Source organism: Uranotaenia lowii, chromosome 1 (genome assembly GCF_029784155.1).
Source record: "Uranotaenia lowii strain MFRU-FL chromosome 1, ASM2978415v1, whole genome shotgun sequence".
Lineage (NCBI taxonomy): Eukaryota > Metazoa > Arthropoda > Insecta > Diptera > Culicidae > Uranotaenia > Uranotaenia lowii.
In genome coordinates this window covers 156427066-156449135 of record NC_073691.1, presented here as the reverse complement: position 1 = coordinate 156449135, position 22070 = coordinate 156427066, and the positions used below count along the sequence as shown (strand labels likewise).

The following is a 22070-nucleotide window of genomic DNA, read 5'->3' as shown; positions in this document are numbered from 1 at the left end:
AAAATTGAACGAGATTTCGAAATCTGTAGAAATAACAGCTTATTTCCAAAAATTCAAAAATTTGATTATTTTATCATGTTTTCGAATATTCAAAACACATAAAAATCTCCAATAAAAATACCATGGATTTGACTAGACTATTTGTTGTAAATGTAAAACGTTAAAAATATTCATACCTTTTCGAGATATTTGGAATAAAAGCAATGCTCTCGTGAGCTTTCATTACGTCGAATAACACAAAATTTGAAAAGCTGAGAATTTCACTTAATATTCTGTATTATTGCATCGTCGACCCACATGGTTGAAATAGCTACTGATAAAGGCTTCAATATTCTGTATTATTGCATCGTCGACCCACATGATTGAAATAGCTACTGTTCAAGTTTCAAAATGAGAGTTCGGCTGCCCCAGAACCAACAAAACAGCCTGACGCTGTAACTCCTACCACCAGCCACCCGAATTCTAATTCCCAGACTAAGGAAAGGGGTAGCAGTGACAAAAAGTGAACACAGGGGCAAACATGTATCATTCGCCCCGAAGTATTAAGTGATTTTCATGTGTACTCACAATAAGGCAACATGTTGCATAAGTGATCGCTGTACAGTGTCAGTTTACTGCCCGCAACATTGCCGAACATGTGATATCTGTCCGAAACATTATAAATCCGGACTGCAAAAAGCTTGACTTCCGAGCCGTACAAAATAGCCTCTATATTCCCGCAAGCAAAAGCTTCTCTGATCAATATAAGGTACACCGGGGCAAGTGCAAACGTTCAAATTTTCTGTGTTACAAAAAAAAGTAAAAAATATTTCTTCTTCTAGAAAATGTTGTTTAGACCCAAACAAACAATCTGACATAGATAAACTAAACTTTCTTTAAATTTTTCACTAAAAACACGGCATTGTTTGATCACACACGAATTCAAGTACGTACTAGACATGAACAGTGTGTTTTTGTTTTGCATATTTTGGCTACAAAAAAGGGCATTCAAATCCGATTTTTCGTTAAAATGTGAGTGTTTGAGAACGATATTCAAGTGAAAGCAGAACATTTATGATAAATTTTTAGTAAACCCCGAAAGTTGTGAACGTAATATTCGCTCTTGTTAAACCACACTGCGGGGCAAGTGCAAACGACACTACCAGGGTAAGTGCAAACGCACCTTTAAGCCATGTAACATCAGCCATTTCAGAAAATTCATCACCAAAATAGTTCAGCATTATATTAAAATGGTCAGAAGGGGTATCCAAAGTGTTGTATCTGAAGCGAATGTTCATAGTTCCGCAATGCCTTAGTAAATGAAGGTCTTTTGCTTAAAACAACAGTCACCAAAAATGGAGTTCCAAAAAGTTATCAATATTGCAAGAAAACAGCAAATATATAAATAAAAGTTGATAAAACATACCGGAACATGTATTCAATTCATTTTAGGACCGATATACTGACTCATCTGTGAATTAGTTTGGAAAAAGTATTGCGTTTGCACTTGCCCCCAATCCTAAATAAGTCTTAGAAGGTGTTATGGCAATTATGAAAAACGAAAAAAAAACCTAAGAGGCCGGGTGTTTCGAAGTCAGCAACTCTGATCCTAGCGCCTCAATGATTTGAACGTAGTTCATTAAAAACAAGTTAATCAGAAGTTTAATCAGAAATCGAATCTGGACCTCAAACCCTTATATTTTAACTAAATAACTCAACTAAAATCAAAAAAAATAAATCGGATTGTTGCATAATAAAAAGTTAATGTACGTACCTTATACGCACCAACAATAGTTAAGGCACCAACAATAGTTAAGGCACCAACAATAGTTAAGGCACCAACAATCGACTTTCCACGCACTGGTACTTTTCTTTTTGTATCTATTTCACCGTTATTTACAAGAATAAAATGTAGACAACTTTCAGCGCCAATTCGAAGTGAAATAAATGGAGGCTGCCAGCCTGAAAAAGGGATGTATAGAATTGCTGTCAGTCAACCTGCCAGTCAGTCAACACAACGCCTACCTATATGCTGTTAAGTATTACACTGTGATCAAGAAAACCAAAATTCGGAAAGATAGTTAATCCAAAATTAATCTGATAATACATTTTATAATAGCGAGCGTTCTACCAAGGAGTTAAAATTTGTATTTTTAAAAATTATGTTGAAATATTTTACAAATGTGGATGACAAAATATAATTATGAGTGTAAATCTTAGTTTATTAATACGTACAATATGAATCGTAAATTTCAAATTGCATTCATTATTGTGAATTCAAGATTTTAATTCTAAATTTGAATCTTGATTTTCAATCTGAATTCTGAACTGAATGATGGTTTTTGAATTTGGACTGTGCACTACTACATCTAATTCTATAAACGATGTAAATATCAGCAACGTTAATGAAAATTAAGCTATAATTTTCACTAAAGAGCATACAATTTCAGCGAAATTTTAATATATGGTCATAACACAAAAAATCTTAATTTTGGCTTTCGTATTCAGTGAATCAATTTGGAAGAACTTACGATTTGGTCATCATCGGACACAGGCAACACGTAGCGATTCAAGACAGCTGACACCCTTGCACCCTTGTACGTTTTCCTCCTTTGTGTTGTTGAACGAATATGTCACAAAATTTGAATTCACTTATCCGGAACAATTACCAGAAGACTGTAAGAACGCACGTCATAATTGAATGTCCACCGTTGTCAGCGTAAAATTACGTCCATTATTGTGCGGCTTAGAATGTAATTTCCTGTGGGAATCATCCGGATGTTACACAATAATGAATGTTACAATCAAACGTACATTCGAGCGGAGTATCTTAGCACCATTATGCACACTGGTTTGGCCCGGGAGGTTGTTCGCACGGAAGACGCGTTTGTTACCTGAATCTCCAGGCTGTAAAACTCGAAACGAAGAGTATTTCCCCGCAGAAATAGAACCGGAAAAAGAACCCGAAATTTTACAGACACGGCGCCTAAGGGTTTCCCGTTCGCTCCGCACCACGATGACATTAACAAATTTGAATAGTAATAACCCGGGGTCATTAACAAATATGAATAGTAATAACCCTTATAAAATTGTCGAAAATGTGTACGGGGAAGAAACTGCACTAATTTAAAATATGGTCATAACACAAAAAATCTTAATTTTGGCTTTCGTATTCAGTGGATCAATTTGGGAAGAAACTTACGATTTGGTCATCATCGGACACAAGCAACACGTAGCGATCCAAGACAGCTGACACCCTTGCCGTCCGTCTAATGAGTCTCGTTTTCCTGCTTTGTGTTGTTGAACGAACATGTCACAAAATTTGAATTCACTTATCCGGAACAATTACCGGAAGACTGTCCACCGTTGTCAGCGTAAAATTACGTCCGTTATGTGCGGCTTAGAATGTAATTTCCTGTGGGAATCATCCGGATGTTACACAATAATGAATGTTACAATCAAACGTACATTCGAGCGGAGTATCTTAGCATCATTATGCACACTGGTTTGACCCGCGAGGTTGTTCGCACGAAAGACGCGTTTGTTACCTGAATCTCCAGGACACTGTAAAACTCGAAACGAAGAGTATTTCCCCGCAGAAATAGAACCGGAAACGGAACCCGACGTTTTACAGACACGGCGCCTAAGGGTTTCCCGTTCGCTCCGCACCACGATGACATTGGTTGATGCCGACCCGCGATGGATTCCGACGCGACGATGAATGACAAGTGCGTGTCGGTGTGTGTGAAGGGTCTTACATAAGTTTTGACTTATCGCCGAGGGGCGTCCTAATGGCTTATAGATGCTTCGAGTAATTACTCGTTCAAATCGGTCGTTATGGCATCCCACATGTAAATCTTAGTTTAATAATATGTACATTATGAATCGTGAATTTCAAATTGCATTCATTATTGTGAATTCAAGATTTTAATTCTAAATTTGAATCTTGAATTTCAATCTGAATTCTGAACTGAATGATGGTTTTTGAATTTGGACTGTGCACTACTACATCTAATTCTATAAACGATGTAAATATCAGCAACGTTAATGAAAATTAAGCTATAATTTTCACTAAAGAGCATACAATTTCAGCGAAATTTTAATATATGGTCATAACACAAAAAATCTTAATTTTGGCTTTCGTATTCAGTGAATCAATTTGGAAGAACTTACGATTTGGTCATCATCGGACACAGGCAACACGTAGCGATTCAAGACAGCTGACACCCTTGCACCCTTGTACGTTTTCCTTCTTTGTGTTGTTGAACGAATATGTAACAAAATTTGAATTCACTTATCCGGAACAATTACCAGAAGACTGTAAGAACGCACGTCATAATTGAATGTCCACCGTTGTCAGCGTAAAATTACGTCCGTTATTGTGCGGCTTAGAATGTAATTTCCTGTGGGAATCGTCCGGATGTTACACAATAATGAATGTTACAATCAAACGTACATTCGAGCGGAGTATCTTAGCACCATTATGCACACTGGTTTGGCCCGGGAGGTTGTTCGCACGGAAGACGCGTTTGTTACCTGAATCTCCAGGACACTGTAAAACTCGAAACGAAGAGTATTTCCCCGCAGAAATAGAACCGGAAAAAGAACCCGAAATTTTACAGACACGGCGCCTAAGGGTTTCCCGTTCGCTCCGCACCACGATGACATTAACAAATTTGAATAGTAATAACCCGGGGTCATTAACAAATATGAATAGTAATAACCCTTATAAAATTGTCGAAAATGTGTACGGGGAAGAAACTGCACTAATTTAAAATATGGTCATAACACAAAAAATCTTAATTTTGGCTTTCGTATTCAGTGGATCAATTTGGGAAGAAACTTACGATTTGGTCATCATCGGACACAAGCAACACGTAGCGATCCAAGACAGCTGACACCCTTGCCGTCCGTCTAATGAGTCTCGTTTTCCTCCTTTGTGTTGTTGAACGAACATGTCACAAAATTTGAATTCACTTATCCGGAACAATTACCGGAAGACTGTCCACCGTTGTCAGCGTAAAATTACGTCCGTTATGTGCGGCTTAGAATGTAATTTCCTGTGGGAATCATCCGGATGTTACACAATAATGAATGTTACAATCAAACGTACATTCGAGCGGAGTATCTTAGCATCATTATGCACACTGGTTTGGCCCGCGAGGTTGTTCGCACGAAAGACGCGTTTGTTACCTGAATCTCCAGGACACTGTAAAACTCGAAACGAAGAGTATTTCCCCGCAGAAATAGAACCGGAAACGGAACCCGACGTTTTACAGACACGGCGCCTAAGGGTTTCCCGTTCGCTCTGCACCACGATGACATTGGTTGATGCCGACCCGCGATGGATTCCGACGCGACGATGAATGACAACTGCGTGTCGGTGTGTGTGAAGGGTCTTACATAAGTTTTGACTTATCGCCGAGGGGCGTCCTAATGGCTTATAGATGCTTCGAGTAATTACTCGTTCAAATCGGTCGTTATGGCATCCCACATGTAAATCTTAGTTTATTAATATGTACATTATGAATCGTGAATTTCAAATTGCATTCATAATTGTGAATTCAAGATTTTAATTCTAAATTTGAATCTTGAATTTCAATCTGAATTCTGAACTGAATGATGATTTTTGAATTTGGACTGTGCGCTACTACACCTTATTCTACAAACGATGTAAATATCAGCAACGTTATTGAAAATTAAACTGTAATTTTCACTAAAGAGCATACAATTGCAGCGAAATTTTTATTCATAGTATCATAATGTTTTAACGCTGTTTTTTATGGTGCGCAACACAAACTCAATACACAGAAGCACACAATTACAATCACATACATGTAAATTTCAATTATTAGCATATTTTATCAGTAAACGCGGAAACTTTTTTGTTGAATTGTGCGTGGGGATCTTAACTATTCCTGTCTTATAGGTTGTACAATGGTGTATAGTTCAAAATGTGGACAAGTACTATAATTTTTGTTAAGAGATGCCTTCAAATAATATAAATTTAAGATATATGATGCAATCCGGAAAGATATTCACATCGGTTGCGGTGGCCCAAGCAGGGATCCAACTTCTTTACTCAAAATAAAAAAAATTCAGAGCGAAAGAAAAAGATACCAAAATGATAATTTTATTCATTTTTCCCGAGAAAATCTATTACATTTGATGAGTTCTTTTCCACGTCAATAGAGGTACGTTAAAAAATTATGATTGAGAAGCCATCAAGTCAAGGAACCATAAGCACTTACGAATTATCAAAATGTTATCCAATAACAAGCTTATCTGCCCTCTCTTAGCACTGTGAGTCAATTCTGGCGAAATTAACTGCTATGTTAGCGCTTATGGTTACTTGGGACAGTCAATATAAAGTCATTTTTACATTGTTGAGGGCTAAGCAGAAAGGCCGGGGTCATTAACAAATATGAATAGTAATAACCCTAATAAAATTATCGAAAATGTGTACGGGGAAGAAACTGCACTAATTTAAAATATGGTCATAACACAAAAAATCCCAATTTTGGCTTTAGTATTCAGTAGATCAATTTGGAAGAAACTTACGATTTGGTCATCATCGGACACAGGCAACACGTAGCGATTCAAGACAGCTGACACCCTTGCCGTCCGTCTTATAAGTCTCGTTTTCCTCCTTTGTGTTGTTGCACGAACGTGTCACAAACTTCGAATTCACTTATCCGGAACAATTACCAGAAGACTGTAAGAACGAACGTCATAATTGAATGTCCACCGTTGTCAGCGTAAAATTACGTCCGTTATCGTGCGCCTTAGAATGTAATTTCCTGTGGGATTCATCCGGGTGTTACACAATAATGAATGTTACAATCAAACGTACATTTGAGCGGAATATCTTAGCATCATTATGCACACTGGTTTGGCCCGGGAGGTTGTTCGCACGGAAGACGCGTTTGTTAACTGAATCTCCAGGACACGGCGCCTGAGGGTTTCCCGTTCGCTCCGCACCACGATGACATTGGTTGATGCCGACCCGCGATGGATTCCGACGCGACGATGAACAATATCCTTATAATTTTTTAACACCATGAAAATAAAGTAAGTAGAAGCCTGAATTCCATTTGAAATTTTGCTTTTGCCAAAGTGGCGCGCGTTCAAATTAAAACTACACGATGAATTATAAATAGGTAAAAAATGTAAAAGTTTACCAACCATCGTTTTGGTTTGGATCAGAGGTGCCAGGTATCCTGATTTATCAGGATTTGTCCTGACTTCCGAGAGACCGTCCTGATTTTTCAAAAACTTTCGAGTTAACCTGATTTTTTGAAAATTTGTCACTAAAATGTCCTGATTTGTCATAAAAACTTCATGAATATGATCGAATTTGTAGTTAAAGTATGAGAAAATCGAATAAATAGGTTATAAAAAAGTTTAAACCATGGTAATTTTCGGTTCAGATGATATTTACGGTGTTTTTCAATATGAACTACCACCGGCCAGCCAACAAGCTGCGTACTGTGATTGCATAAATCCAGGCGCTTACAGCACTGTCTTGCGCCTTTATTTATGCAATCTAAGCAGAAATTATTATTATTTTCATGAATCAAGAGTGATGCAGTGATGCAGTGAATTTCACTTTTCCAACCCTGGATAATATATTGTGATGGTATGTTTGGCTGGTCTGTAAACTTTCTTAAATTTCCACCATTAAAAAACTTACGATCAAAATCAATTGAGAACATGAATATGAAATAAAGATTACAATATAAAAAAAGGTTCCCAACCATGTGTTTCAAATAATAAAACATTTGCTCTGGGTAACCTATAGAGTGAAGACAGCAAGTAAAGAGTATCAATGATTCTATAACATAGAGTCCAATGATCGGTAAAACATATTTTCAAATTTGTATCTATGTTCATTTTTACAATTTTCAGTTTAGTAAATGGAATGTCGGCCTGGTCTCAACGCATAGGTATATCGGTCATGAAAAACCTACCGATCGAAACCAATTAAAAACATGAATATAAAATTAAAGATAACAATATAAAAAAATTAAAGATTACAATATAAAAAAAAGGTTCCCAACCATGTGTTTGAAATAATTCAACATTTGCTCTGGGTAACCTATGGAGTCAAGACAGCCAGAATAGAGTATCAATGATTCTAACATAGAGTACAATGATCGGTTAAATATATTTTCAAATTTGTATCTATGTTCATTTTTACAATTTTCAGTTTAGTAAATGGAATGTCGGCCTGGTCTCAACGCATATGTATATCGATTATTAAAAAACATACCGATCAAAATCAATTAAGAAGACGAATATAAAATTAAAGATTACAATATAAAAAAAGGTTCCCAACCATGTGTTTCAAATAATTCAACATTTGCTCTGGATAACCTATCGAGTCAAGACAGCAAGAATAGAGTATCTATGATTCTAACATAGAGTACAATGATCGGTTAAATATATTTTCAAATTTGTATCTATGTTCATTTTTACAATTTTCAGTTTAGTAAATGGTTAGTCGGCCTGGTCTACACGCATAGGTGTATCGATCAAAATCGATTTAAAAGGCGAATATAACATAACAAATACAATTTCAAAAAATACAATATCAAAAAAAGGTCCCCAACAATGTGTTTCAAATATTTCTACGTTTGCTCTGTATAACCTGTGACATAAGTGACAAAATGACAACATTGAAAATATTGATATTTCAAAGTTGTCAAAATGTTTAATTTCTATAGTTAATTCGATCGATTATTGTAACCTACGTTGAAGCATCGTATTTTAGTCTAGCAGTTGTAATTTTACTCAATTATTTTTTCAAATTATTCGCTTCCTTTACTTGAAAGGTTGAATTATTTGAAACACATGGTTAGGCATCTTTTTTAAAAATTATACTCTTCATTTTTAGAGCTCTTATATTTTATAGATATATGATCATAATGTCATAGAAATGGGATCATACAAGATATTCCAGTATTCAATCATTCAACAATTTTCAATAAGTTTACAATTATGTTATTATTTATGTGAATTATTTATTATGTTAATTATTTCAAAATACTTTTATCCTATAAAAAATTTTGAATCTTAATTTCGGTCTCTAGAAAATCAGGACAAATCCTGATAAATCAGGTTACCTGGCACCTCTGAGTACAAGAGAAACAACATCAACAACTGAACAATTGTAATGCACGTCAGAGGTGCCAGGTGTCCTGACTTTTCAGGACTTGTCCTGACTTTCGAGAGGTTGTCAAAATCTATTTTGGCTTTGGAAAAACAATTATAAGGCCATATACTCTGGGGAAATGCCATTACCAGAACAATTTGTTTTCTCTAACTCAATTTTGCTCTTCTTATAGCCAAAAGGCTTTCTCCAGATCTACCAAAACTCGAAAATAACGGTTGTTGCAAATCACAGTGTAAACAAAAAAACAAAAATAATTCGTGATTCAAATTTGATTCCTGTTGTTCTTAAATACTCTGCAGTGAGAACAGCTACCGAAAGCTAATTTCCTCGTAACTTTTAGAAAAAAAAGTTTGATATTTTCTGTCCACCGCCGGATCCGTTGTTCAAACATTCCAAGAGTAATTAGCATTCCGGCAAACTGCTTCAGAAAGTTCGAGCACGAAGTTGTCTTCCTCCTGAAAAATCGGAACCATAAAATCTTCAGAAATGGTTATCAACTTTTCGGAATTAACAGGTAAATAACTCCAAAATTATTGTATTTATCACACAGAAATTAAAAAGCAATATGTATGTTTTAGATGTTTCGGAATACGGCTTGTTCGCTGAAAGTGATCGGAATAAAACCGGCGAGTATAGCTGTGTGCTGCTGAATTCTTCTCTATTCATTAGGAACAAATACCGCCACCGGATCATCTCAGAATCATGGAAGTGTTTATGCATAAAATCTTTGAAATGGACAGCGGAAGATGGATTACGATACTGCTAATTAATGGATACCTACATTCGAGTTGGATGAAAAAAGTACTACTTCCGGGAACAGAAACAGCTACGATTTTTTACATGTTCCGAATTGAAAGGGCAGCTTAACTCCATTTTAAATTAATAATTCAATAGTGAAAGTGAATTCAACATTGTGATAAAATTTTATTTGATAATTAAGAATACAGAATTTAAAAACATTTATTTTTTATCTTTGCTACTTAAAGATCTGTTTGATAGGTATCTTACGAACACATTCGAAGCTTCTTTGGGGGGTCCAATTCCGATAGCAAATAAAAGTTTACAGTCGATTCTTGCATGCTTGTTTCTTACAGAATGTGATCACTTAACACTTGAGCAGAACAATTACTGACGGCCTGGTTAAACTCTGAAGAAAAATGTTCGTGTTTCGAAATCCACCCGTGTTGTGCAACCCAGCAGGCCCACAAAAACTTGATCAGCAAGCTCCGTAAGAGTGTTCTGCTACTGAAAATATCCTGCTCGAGTCTTGCCTTCGATAGCTAATCAACGAATTGATGATTATTATTCCTCGTTTTAAATTTTTACCACCACAAAAGTTTACTTCGCCAGTACATATTTCGAACACTTATTTTTGTATACATCCGATCGAAATTGAAATGTCAATTCTCGTTAGTTTTGTATAATGCAATTTGGTCTTGTTCAAGTGCTGCATTCATCGGTGGTTTTTTACTTGCTGTATAGCGAATTTCGAAACCTATATAAAGTTGAATGATAAAACTAACCTTGGACTTGACAGGTGATTTATAAAAACAGTTGTATAGAGGTCGTGTAACTATCCTGAAGATAGATTATATAATGGTTTTCCCGAAATACGCTTTACAGCTTTTAGATCTTTCTCAACCCCTTTAAAAAACATCTTATTTATTTTATAAAACCATTGAGATTTCAAAATGTTACTTGAGAGTATCAATGATTCTAGCATAGAGTCCAACGATCGGTAAAGTATGTTTTCAAATTTGAATATATAATCAATTTTGAAATTTTCAGTTTAAAAAATGGTTTGTCGGCCTGGTCTGCATGCCTAGGTATATAGATAATAAAAAAAGCATACCGATCAAAATCAATTAAGAACATGAATATAAAATTAAAGATTACAATATAAAAAAAGGTTCCCAACCATGTGTTTCAAATAATTCAACATTTGCTCTGGGTAACTTATGAAGTGAAAACAGCGAAAAATAAGTAGCAATGATTCTAACATGGAGTCCAATGATCGGTAAAACATATTTTCAAATTTTTATATATGATCATTTTTGAAATTTTTAGTTTAGTAAATGGTTAGTCAGTTTAGTAAAAATAAGAACATGAATATAAAATTAAAGATTACAATATAAAAAAAAGGTCCCAACCATGTGTTTCAAATACTTCAACTTTTGCTCTGGATAACCTATCGAGTCAAGACAGCAAGAAAATAATATCTTTGATTCTAACATAGAGTCCAATGATCGGTAAAATATATTTTCAAATTTGTATATATGAGCCCTCCAGGATCATAGGGGTGCAAGTGCCAAAATCATCAATTTTGAGTTAAGTATAACCAACGGTTTTTTTATGTTTCAATGTACATCTGGTGCAAAACTTAAATTTTTTATAATTTTTTTTGAACACTTTTTTGATTGAATAAAAATTGCTCGAATTCGAAAAATATATGAAAAATTGAGCACCTGTACAACTTTGAAGCGCGTTTTCTCGAATCTATCATTTAGACACTTGTACCCCTCTGATCCCAAGCGCCTTTTATAATAATATTTGAAATTTTCAATTTGGTAAATGATATGTCGGACTGGTCTCAACGCATAATTATATCGATCATAAAAAAACCATACCGATCAAAATCAATCAAGAAGACGAATATAAAATTAAAAATTACAATATAAAAAAATATCTCAATGTCAACTTTTTTAACCTTATTATATTTTTTTCATGAGAACTACCATTATGATTGCAGTTTTTCCGATAATTCATTCAAAAGCAAAAATATTAAATAATTAATTAAGTAACCATTAAAATGGTAAATGAAAATGAGCGTGTGAAGAAATTGATATGGTGTGCTTCGTTCTCCCACACGCGCCCCTTCGTCGTTTTGTCCTTCACAGAGCAACCTGAATATAATGTTGGGAGAATCTCGAAGTAACAATCACTTTCGTACCATGCAGTGTGGGCATGACGTACTCATCAACGACTTCACTGATTTCGGGGTCGTACCCCTTGGTGAAAACCATTTTTAACTTTATGTTTTGGAACTTCGGTTCCGAAATTTTTGATATGGTTCGGTTTCGAACTGAACCATTACAATGAAAAAATTAAACCTTTGGCCGGGAAAATTTAAACTGCGGTCTTCCTCCCACACGGTTTCTGTCACGATGACATCAAACCTGAGTGGGAGTGAAGCCTGTCTGTTCTCCCTTCCACACATAGACAGATCCATACTTTGAGATAGCATGCGAGTATCTATGACGTCACGTATAATTTGACGTCATAGACACGATAATCTTGATTTTAGTGATTGCTGGTTGTGGCTAGCAAGCCAAATTGACACGTTTTTTGGAGTGATGATTTGATGATAATTACTATGAAAATTTATTTTTCAAACTATTTTGTTTTTTTTTCTTTCTTTTATAGGACGAAGAAGAAAAAAAATCAAATTTTTTAAGCTAAAAATCATTTTTATTGTACTGCCCAGTTTCGCAAAAACGTGCAAAAAAGTTTATAAAAAATCACACCAATACACACAAATACACAGACATCGTCTGAACTCGACGAGCTGATTCGATAGGTACCTATAAAGGTATATCTAAGACCCATAATTAATGATCTCCAAAATCGACCGATAACTATACCTTTCTGAAAGAAAGGCAAAAAACAAAAACAAGCGCTCAAATGTCAAATTGATCTGATTAAATCACCGACCAGTGAGCAAATATCAAATTTTGTATCATCAGAATGATCATTATTAAAACATTTTTTTAAGTCTTTGAGAGAGTTAGCATTGGATAGGTTTACAAGTTTCACCAAACTGAGTATGCCTCATCTATAAATCAATAGCTTTGTTGATTTTGTTTGGTTCCGGCACGAATTTTTATCTTCAACGATTACAAATCTTTTCAAAAAGTGCTCATTTTTCTGACGAAAAGTAAAAAAATGCAATAAAAATGCTGCAAAACTGCTGCAGAGATTCTATATTTGCCTGGCCTAGGTAGGTGTTTACATTTTTTCAAAAGAAAAACAAAAAGTTAACCTACCACAATCTGTCTCAGGAAATACTCTATTTGGTGGTTTCAGCTGTTTAGAAATGAATAAAACTTTAATATCTGCTGGCAGGCCATCATGAGATTGAACTTCAAGTATAATCGGTAAGTTAAGATCGCAGGTTGCGAAATATAAATACAAAAACACTTTTTTTAAGCTTTTAAAAACAGCGAAAACCTAAGCTTTTATTTCGAAAATTGTAATTAATCCACAGGAGTAGGGTCTTGGCGAATCGTTATATTTTTTTACAAAACAACCAGCAAACACATACTTTAATCTGCAAGGAACCTTGCCACGATCAGAATCTGGAATCTGTTTGAATAAGAGTTTTTCAATTTTTTTGTCGTCAGTCTGAAATCCTCTCTCTCGTGGCCTCGGTAAGGCTACCCAGACAACCAGAAGTCGTATTTTCTTTTACAGATTACATCGTATAGAATGTTATTTATACTCATTTTCGTATATCTGCACCTACAATGTGCGGTCCATGCATATTCTTTATCGTATTTAAAAGCATTGCATGATTTTATTACGACAAGAAGAGAGACTCGTATTTATGTACATATGAACTCGACCTTTGTGTGCGACAATTCGCAAAAAATCCGTGAAACAACCGATATACGGTGATCAGCCGTGACTGAGAGATTTTGTCGTGCTATGCATAAAATAATTCGAAATAAAAAACGTATATAACTGCAATGATTCGTAATAATGTGCATGCAGTCGTATACCTTTGCAAATTAATTCGCATGTCTGATTTTCGTAAAACGTATTTGCTGGCAATCGTAAAAGAATACAAAAAAGTTCAATAAAATCGTTTATGATAATGGGACATCGATGATTGGAATCGAATTAAAGAAGGCTTCAAAATGTTGGTCTATTTTTAGATCATCGATGACGCGTTCTACGATTTGAAAGATTTAAGTTATAGAAATATACGATTTGCTTTTGGTTTAATGTCTTTGAAGCAAATCCCCTTGAATTTATATATTCCAGATAGCGTCGAGGAACCATCATGAGCTACAGATCGCATGGTCAGGGGATCAAGTCCAGGTACTAACAATAAAATCAGCAATCGATATAAACTTTAATTTGACAGCAAAAAACGCATTTCTTTGAAATAATCTTATTTTTATTATTTTTATGGATGAATAAACTGATTGGTTTAAAGTATTAAAAAAAAATAATAATCTTATTTTTATTCAACTGACGGAAAATGAGAGCCCTGCACTCAAGTCGCAAAAGACGACCAAACAAGTCGTCAAACTTTCCATATTGTTACGAAAAATGTCGTATATTACAACCTCAATCATCTATATGATGATGTAAATTGTCAAAGTATATTCCAAAAAGAATCAGGGTAGTCGTAAATGATGCGCATGACAAGTCGTGCAAATCGTAATTTAATACAATCCAAATCAAGAATATGTTTGCTAATGTACCTATATGGCCTCCAAAATGGTACGTATATACTGGTTTTGCTACATTATATACGATATGTTTACACGTATATTTGCATGTATATTTGCGTTGCAAATTCGAAATACCCACCAAATGGTTGTCTGGGTATTCGGCTTACGAGCTCTGGAACTAGCAAAAATTTGTTGTTTGAGATTAGGTTTTAATGATTCATAGCTAGACAACACTTTTAGCTTATCGGGAAAAAAAATGGCGGGACATTTCTGCGATCTACACTTAGTTTTTAAAAATTGAAAATTCTGGTATGAGCCTTGACTTCTCTGATGACCCTTAACCGTAGTTGCCGATCATGTGCTCCACTCCAGCGCATGATTCAAACTTTGTGGGCATTTGTGACAGTGTTTGCATACTTTTCCACTACTCACACACAGTAATTCTTTGAATAACCAACGGTTTTATCAGCTATCAATTTGATAATGATGGATTTTGGAGGAAACCGTGAAACATTATTTTTTTCATTTCCTCTTGTATCGTACATATCTCAAAAACCTAAATTTGAAATTCTGAAAAATTAGGTGGGATAGTACTATTTACAAGCAGCAAAATGCTGTCAAATTTTGAAGGTCCAATTTGACTAGGTAATGAGCTATCATCAAAAGAAAGTGTCCCATTTCTTAAAGAACTAAGTTTTAAGGCTTACAATACTTACTGAACTTTCTTAGAAAACCATGAACTGGGACCAAACAAGACAAGATTTTTAATCTTTCTCCAATTTTCTAGAATAATTTCATAATATTTAATGACGTACACCAGATGATTCCTTACTTCTTTTAAACCTTGTTAATATTATGAGTCATGTTTCCGATTCCAGGTACCGACGTAATGCGCATTTTCGCGCAAAGCTGTTCCGAACTCAACCACAACCGCCTCTGGAGCGCGCCATTTTCTGGCTCGAGAAAGTGTTGGAACACCGCGACTTTCCCCACCTGACGTCTCCGACCTTGGACATGTCCCCGGTTCAGATCTACGGCCTGGACCTCGTTTTGGGGACCGCGCTTATCTTTGCTGTTGTTTACAAAATTTCCGCAAGACTGTTATCATTCGCAAATAAAGACTCATGATTGTTTCTGTATTTCCAAGACGTGATCGTCTCGGGCGGTTAGCTTTGGGTTTATTATTGAGAAGCAGAAGTTACAAGATCTTGCTTTCGGCGCCGTTCGGTCGCCGAAGGTCGCGATTCAGATGTGGGCCCCCTCTAGCGAGGCCACTGAGGCCGCATACGAGGGGGGCGGTTCATCAATGAGCAGATACTTTTCCAGCTTATCGTAGGGGGGCGGATCCAGCAGAATGGTATCGTAATCGGGCGGGGCAGCACCTCGCTCGACGTCATGATCCACACTGTAGACGGACAGGTGCTCTCCGGGTAGTGGCCCGGTCCAGAGGCAGACCCCGATCCGGTGCGTCAGATAGAGCGCGGCTATGATGCAGATGACGAAGAACGCCACGGCCAAACCGAGCACTATGACCTGGGACTCGAATCGATCCGCCCAGTCGGTGTGGTTCATCGTGTACTCCAACAGCAGCGCTACGACGACTAAGGCTGGGAAAGTAACCAGTACGATCGCAAGATCAATTACGCACTGCTGGTACTTCATCTTCATAGGACACCGGAGAGAAAGAAAAAAAACCAAACAACCCATCATTAATCCATCCACGCTTCACAGAATCAAAACAACCGAACGAATGGATCCGAACACTTACGGCACTACATTTTGAAACACACAGAAAGGAAAAGAATTCTTGGCTCGCCTTGGGTTTCGCTTCTTATCCGGGGGGCGCGGAAGATAAAATCCGATGCAAGACAGAAACCTTACCGGGAACACGCTTCTGTTCCGACTGGTTGAACTTGCTGCTCTGAACGACTCGCTTGGCCGGCGCGTTTGTGGAACGATCTGGCAAACTCGATAGCCGATCCAATGCGATGAGCAACTTTGGTACAAGTTAGTAGCTTAGTTATTCCTGCTAATGGAATATATGATAAACGGGGCAGACAGGTAAATGGCTCGGCAGCACACCTGTTGACATTGTGATTACGCATAAGACGGTACCATCCGCACGCCTCGGGGACTCCGTCGGGCTTGTTTCCCTCGTTTTGTTATCTGACAAAAGAGGAGCATGGGGCGACACGAGCGGTCAGCAACGAGAACTTCATGCAATCAAGTTGTTTATTTAGCCATGATTTTTGAATGACAAATGAGATCCTTGAAATTTTGTCGATCATTAAAAACAATGTTACTTTGTTTACGTGGGTGGTCTGAAAAACGAACACACACACACACACACACACAGATAGGATCTCAGTGAAACTTTAAAAGACGAACCGGAAACTATTGCGACACCGAAAATGTCATGCCAATTTTCTTATGATGTTGAAGCCTTGAGTGTTATATTTAACGCATTTTCACTTGATGCCCTCCTTCAAAGTCTTTAAAGTGGCATCTGCTACCAGTTTCTCAGTTTTTATTTCCATTTTCTTAACATGTGCTACTCGTCTTTGACTGTCTTCTTGCTCTTCCGAAGTTCCCGCTTATTGCCAAGTACTACTCCAACGGGCGCAGTTTGGCGGGATCATGTCCTTTGGAACAAAATGGACAGAATTAGCCTCTTACCACTCCAGGACACTTTAAGAAAAGTGGCATGATGCCCAATCTGACCAAAATAGCGGAGCTTCGTCGTACTGCTGCCATAACGGCAAAAGGCACTTCTCGAGGCATTCAGATTAGAAGATCTCGCCATTTACTGTGCCCTTTGTCACGAAAGGCTCACTCCTCAGTCCGCAAAAGTAGATGGCCTGCAAAACGAGATATTTGGGACGAGCTTTGACAATTTCTTCTTCTTTAATTTGTCGTTCACATCGAACTCTTGCCGATGAAAAACTCCAACCCCGGAATTTGCTTAGAATCGACTTTTATATACGTTTCGTCGTCCATCACAGAGCAGCCTTATTTTGTCAGTATCTTCCCGTAGAGCTTCCGTGCCCGAGTTTTAGCCGTCGATTGTTGTCGCTCATCGCGGTTTGGAAAGTTATGTACCTTGTATGTATGTAAAGGGTGATACAGTCAAAATTTGGTCAATATCAACTTGACGTATTTCTTTCAATTTTGCATTTAAAAAACCTGAACACCCCTCATTTTGAAGGTGTGTGTGTGTGTAGAATGTTGCTCCTATTTTGATTTTGGAATTCACTCTTCAGTTGTCAAAATGCCGTCCAAGGAAGAAGAGCAGCGTATCAAAATTTTGCTTGCGCATCGCGAAAATCCGAGCTACTCGCACGCAAAGCTGGCAAAATCGCTGAATGTTGTCAAATCAACCGTTACAAATGTAATTAAAGTGTTTGGGGAAAGTTTGTCGACAGCCAGGAAGTCTGGATCGGGGGGAAATCGAAAACCGGAAGCCGCTGAGACGATGAAGAGAGTTGCCGGTAGTTTCAAGCGAAACCCTAACCTCTCTCTCCGAGATGCCGCAAATAAGCTGGGTGTATCGTCTACAACCGTCCATCGAGCCAAAAACCGAGCCGGACTTTCGACTTACAAGAAGGTAGTGACTCCAAATCGCGATGATAATCAAAATACGACGGTCAAAGCACGATCCCGGAGGCTGTACACGACGATGCTTGTTTGACTGCGTGGTAATGGACGACGAAACCTACGTCAAAGCTGACTACAAGCAGCTTCCGGTACAGGAGTTTTATACGGCTAAAGGAAGGGGAATGGTAGCAGATATTTTCAAGCACATGGAACTGTCAAAGTTTGCGAAGATATATCTGGTTTGGCAAGCCATCTGTACCTGTGGCTTGAAAAGCAGCATTTTCACAGCTTCCCAAAAAATTTACGTGAAAGAGTGTTCGAATAAACGTCTGCTGCCTTTCCTGAAGAAACACGGTTGTTCCGTACTGTTTTGGCCGGATTTGGCATCTTGCCATTACGGTAAAAAGGCCATGGAGTGATACGTCCCCAACAACGTGCAGGTGGTTCCCAAGGACAAGAACCCTCCCAACACCTTTCGAACTCAAGAACCAATCCCTCGCGTGATGAATTTCTACCAATTGTCAGATCCCTACAACGGTCCTTGGGTAGCTCTGCTTCAACCATTGACGCCTATCAACACGCTACGCTTGCTAACTCAACAAACATAGGGCTTTCATCATCGGGACGCAACGTATCAGGTCCAACGGAGACCCCTATTCCCTTCGACTCAGTCGCGCTGTTTCCCGTCAACGTCATCAGTCGTCCTGGCCCTGAGTTCGTCTGTGGCATAAGGGTTCTCCAGCCTGTGAGCTCAGGCAAGTATGGCCCTCTACTGAATCCCAATGCTGCGGCCGAAACCTTTTCGCATATTTTAAATTACGTTATCGATCGCCACGTGCCAAAGCGAATGACTTCCGGAAATTTACGGTCTCCCTGGTTTACGAAAGAACTGCGTCGACTGAAGACGGCGAAGAGATGTGCTCTTAGAAATCACCTTAAGCTCAAATCCTCCCAAACTAAGGATGTATATCGAAGACTGAACTCCGCTTATAAAAAAGCCAGTAAGCGTTGTTACCAAAATTATCTTTTTCGAGTACAACGTAACCTCAAGTCCAACCCATAATCGTTATGGAAGCATGTCAAAAGTCAGCGGAATGAACCTGGTATTCCAACTCAAATGTTTCTGGATGGCAACACTGCGAACTCTGATGGCGGAATCTGTGCTCTCTTTGCTCAAAAAATCTCGAGTACCTTTGCTACTGCTTCAACATCCCCAGAACACGTGGAGAGTGCTGTTAGGAATGTTTCGCCACTCGTCTTCAGCATGAGCACGATTGTAGTAGAGGATGCGGTCATATCTAAAGCAGCGACAAAGCTCAAAAACTCCCTCTCTACTGGCCCGGATGGTATACCATCTACCTTTTTAAAACGGTTTATGCCTGTTTTACTGACACCTGTAAGACTCGTCTTCCAAGATTCTCTTGACAGAGCCACCTACCCTTCACTGTGGAAGGAAGCCTACATGTTTTCAGTCCATAAAAAGGGGGACTGGAGAGAAATCAACAACTATAGAGGAATTTCTGATTTATGTGCAATCTCCAAACTATTCGAATCAGTCGTCATGGATCCGATTTTCTCGTACTGTAAGCAAAATTTTTCAATCGATCAGCACGGTTTTATGACCAAACGCTCTACGACAACTAACCTGTTGACATTCACCTCCTATGTACACGAAAGCGTTTGATAAGGTGAACCACTATATCACCATTGGTAAGCTTGGACGCTTAGGATTCTGCGGACCTTTACTTGGCTGGTTCCGCAGTTACTTAACTGGACGTAAATTGACAGTTCGCACTGGAGACACTCTCTTCAGCCAGTTCTCTGCTTCCTCTGGTGTGCCCCAAGGTAGTCACTTAGGACCGATTATCTTCTTAATCTATTTCAACGATGTGCTCACACTCCTTGACGGCCCAAAACTTTGTTATGCTGATGATCTTAAACTGTTCTACGCTATAAACAGTCAGGACGACATTGATTTTCTGCAAAACCAGTTTAATCTTTTCGCACAGTGATGCGACATCAACTGCCTGCCTTTGAATCGCAGTAAATGTGCAGTCATCAGTTTCTCTCGAAGACGGCAGCCTTTTTGCGTGGAGTACTTCTTATGAGATGAGTCCATTGCACGGGTGGACCACATCAATGATTTGGGCGTAATACTCGACCGTAAGCTGGAATTCAAAACACATACGAACTACGTCGTCGATAAAGCTTCTAGAAGATTTTTATTTCGAGTGGCCAAGGAATTCAAGGACGTGTATTGCCTGAAGAGCCTGTATTGCAGCATAGTTCGATCCATCCTCGAATACGCCTCAGCTGTCTGGTGTCCTTACTACCAGAACGGTAATGAGCGGCTCGAGGCTATCCAGAGGCGCTTTTTGCGTTATGCCCTCAGACACCTTAACTGGCAAGACCCGTTCCACATGCCAAGCTACGAACATCGATGTCGTCTTATAGACATGGATACTCTTCAAGCCCGAAGAAATGCAACACGGTGGTGCTTTTGTCACCGATCTACTAACATCGCGTATCGATTGTCCTACGCTACTGGAAGCTATTCCTCTTAGTGTGTGACCCCATGGACTGAGAAACCAGGACCTTCAACTGTATGTCCCAATTCGATTGAACAACTATGGAGCCAATAGTGCATTCATCGGTGTAATGAAAACGTTCACTTTTCCGAGCTCTTCGACTTCGATGATTCGCGGGATGTTTTCCGAAGAAATGTTTTAAGAATATCAAGAAATCGCTAATTAGATGTAAATTTTATGAAATTTTAACTTTAAGTCGTCATTTGGACCTATACTTGGTCCGTTGAATGAATAAACAAATAAACAAATAAACACGCCAGAGCTCCGCCCAATTGAGAAATACTGAGCTATTGTCAAGCGGAACCTAAAGAAGACCAAATATACTGCTAAGGACGAGCAGTATTTCAAGGCAAACTGGCTTTCTGCGGCAAAGAAGGTGGACAAGGTGGTTGTACAAAATCTGATGGCAGGGGTTAAGCTTAAGGCCCGGCAATTCGGATTTGGAAAGGCGGAAGCCTAATTGAATATTTTTCCTGATTTCCTTATACTAATTGAACTTGAAAAAGATATTTAATTTGATTTTTTTTAATAAATCATTTCACCGATTTACACGCATTTTCCCTTGATCAAATTTTGACCGTATCACCCTTTATTCCAGCTCTTTTCTTTGACGTAGCTCTGCGATATTCCGATCTTTTTAGCCAAATAACGGCTTGAGGAGTTGGGATTTGCTTTGAAAAAAAATTTCATGTCATCACATTTTTACGTACGCCTCAGAAGCCCCATCATCCCCTACAAGAATTGAAAAAAAATTACTAAGGTGACAACGAATCTTGAATCCTCCCACCCATAAGGCGAGATTGGCAAGAAGGGGCGGTGTGCGCAAACGAATAAGGCCATTGCCGCATAGCATCTCATTTTAATTATTATCTGCTCCGTTTATCGAGTAGGAACGTACATATAAGTACTGGCTCATCAGGCAGGTATTTGCTTGGCTTGTAGTGAATCGCTTCCATGCATTTCGCATCTACGTATTTACAATATTCGTACGAACGTCTAGTCTAATCTTCTAACAGGTAACAACGGAGATCAACCTTGAACGTGAAATTACCGTACCAACAACCGGCGTGGCGTCTGGTTCAGTGATACAAAGTTACTAACCATTCCATCAGATTGGCTTAGTTTAATCTTTAAACGTTTTAGATGTTTGACGTCAACGTTTAGAGTGAGTATGAAGATCCTCTTGGATAACAAACTACACCATTCTATTTGAATGATAGAAAGATGAAAGTTTAAGTTAAGTTTCATTCTCATTTATTCTCAAATAATCTCAAG

At 38.0% G+C, this 22070-nt stretch overlaps 2 protein-coding genes and 1 long non-coding RNA gene across 4 annotated transcripts in view; 2 read left to right on the top strand and 1 right to left on the bottom strand.

Annotated features, from left to right (window-relative positions):
• Window positions 1-15933, top strand: part of LOC129738062 (UDP-glycosyltransferase UGT5-like) — a 62454-nt gene extending 46521 nt beyond the window's left edge. Inside the window, exon 2 of the mRNA XM_055729243.1 lies at window positions 15492-15933. Within this exon, the coding sequence (XP_055585218.1) occupies window positions 15492-15741 (250 nt within the window). The 3' untranslated portion in view covers window positions 15742-15933. The remainder of the gene's footprint in view (window positions 1-15491) is intronic.
• LOC129740656 (uncharacterized) lies at window positions 9186-10230 on the top strand. Its single transcript, XR_008736323.1, has 2 exons — window positions 9186-9668; window positions 9733-10230. It is a non-coding gene; the product is annotated as an uncharacterized LOC129740656 (long non-coding RNA).
• On the bottom strand, window positions 15742-16656 carry LOC129740654 (uncharacterized). 2 transcript variants are annotated; one of them, XM_055732402.1, is made up of 2 exons: window positions 16430-16656; window positions 15742-16275 (listed from the first exon to the last, which is right to left on the bottom strand). In XM_055732402.1, exon 2 carries the CDS (start codon window positions 16273-16275, stop codon window positions 15859-15861), a length of 417 nt encoding a protein of 138 aa, XP_055588377.1. In that variant the 5' UTR covers window positions 16430-16656; the 3' UTR covers window positions 15742-15858. The 2 variants fall into 2 exon arrangements, with proteins under 2 accessions (XP_055588377.1, XP_055588376.1); XM_055732401.1 differs by having other exon boundaries at window positions 16382-16651.
• Window positions 16657-22070: the final 5414 nt, after the last annotated feature.

What these genes read in the sequence shown, in the direction of transcription:
- LOC129740654 (XM_055732402.1), bottom strand. Translation starts at nt 16,275, where the DNA reads ATGAAGTACCAGCAGTGCGTAATTGATCTTGCGATCGTACTGGTTACT.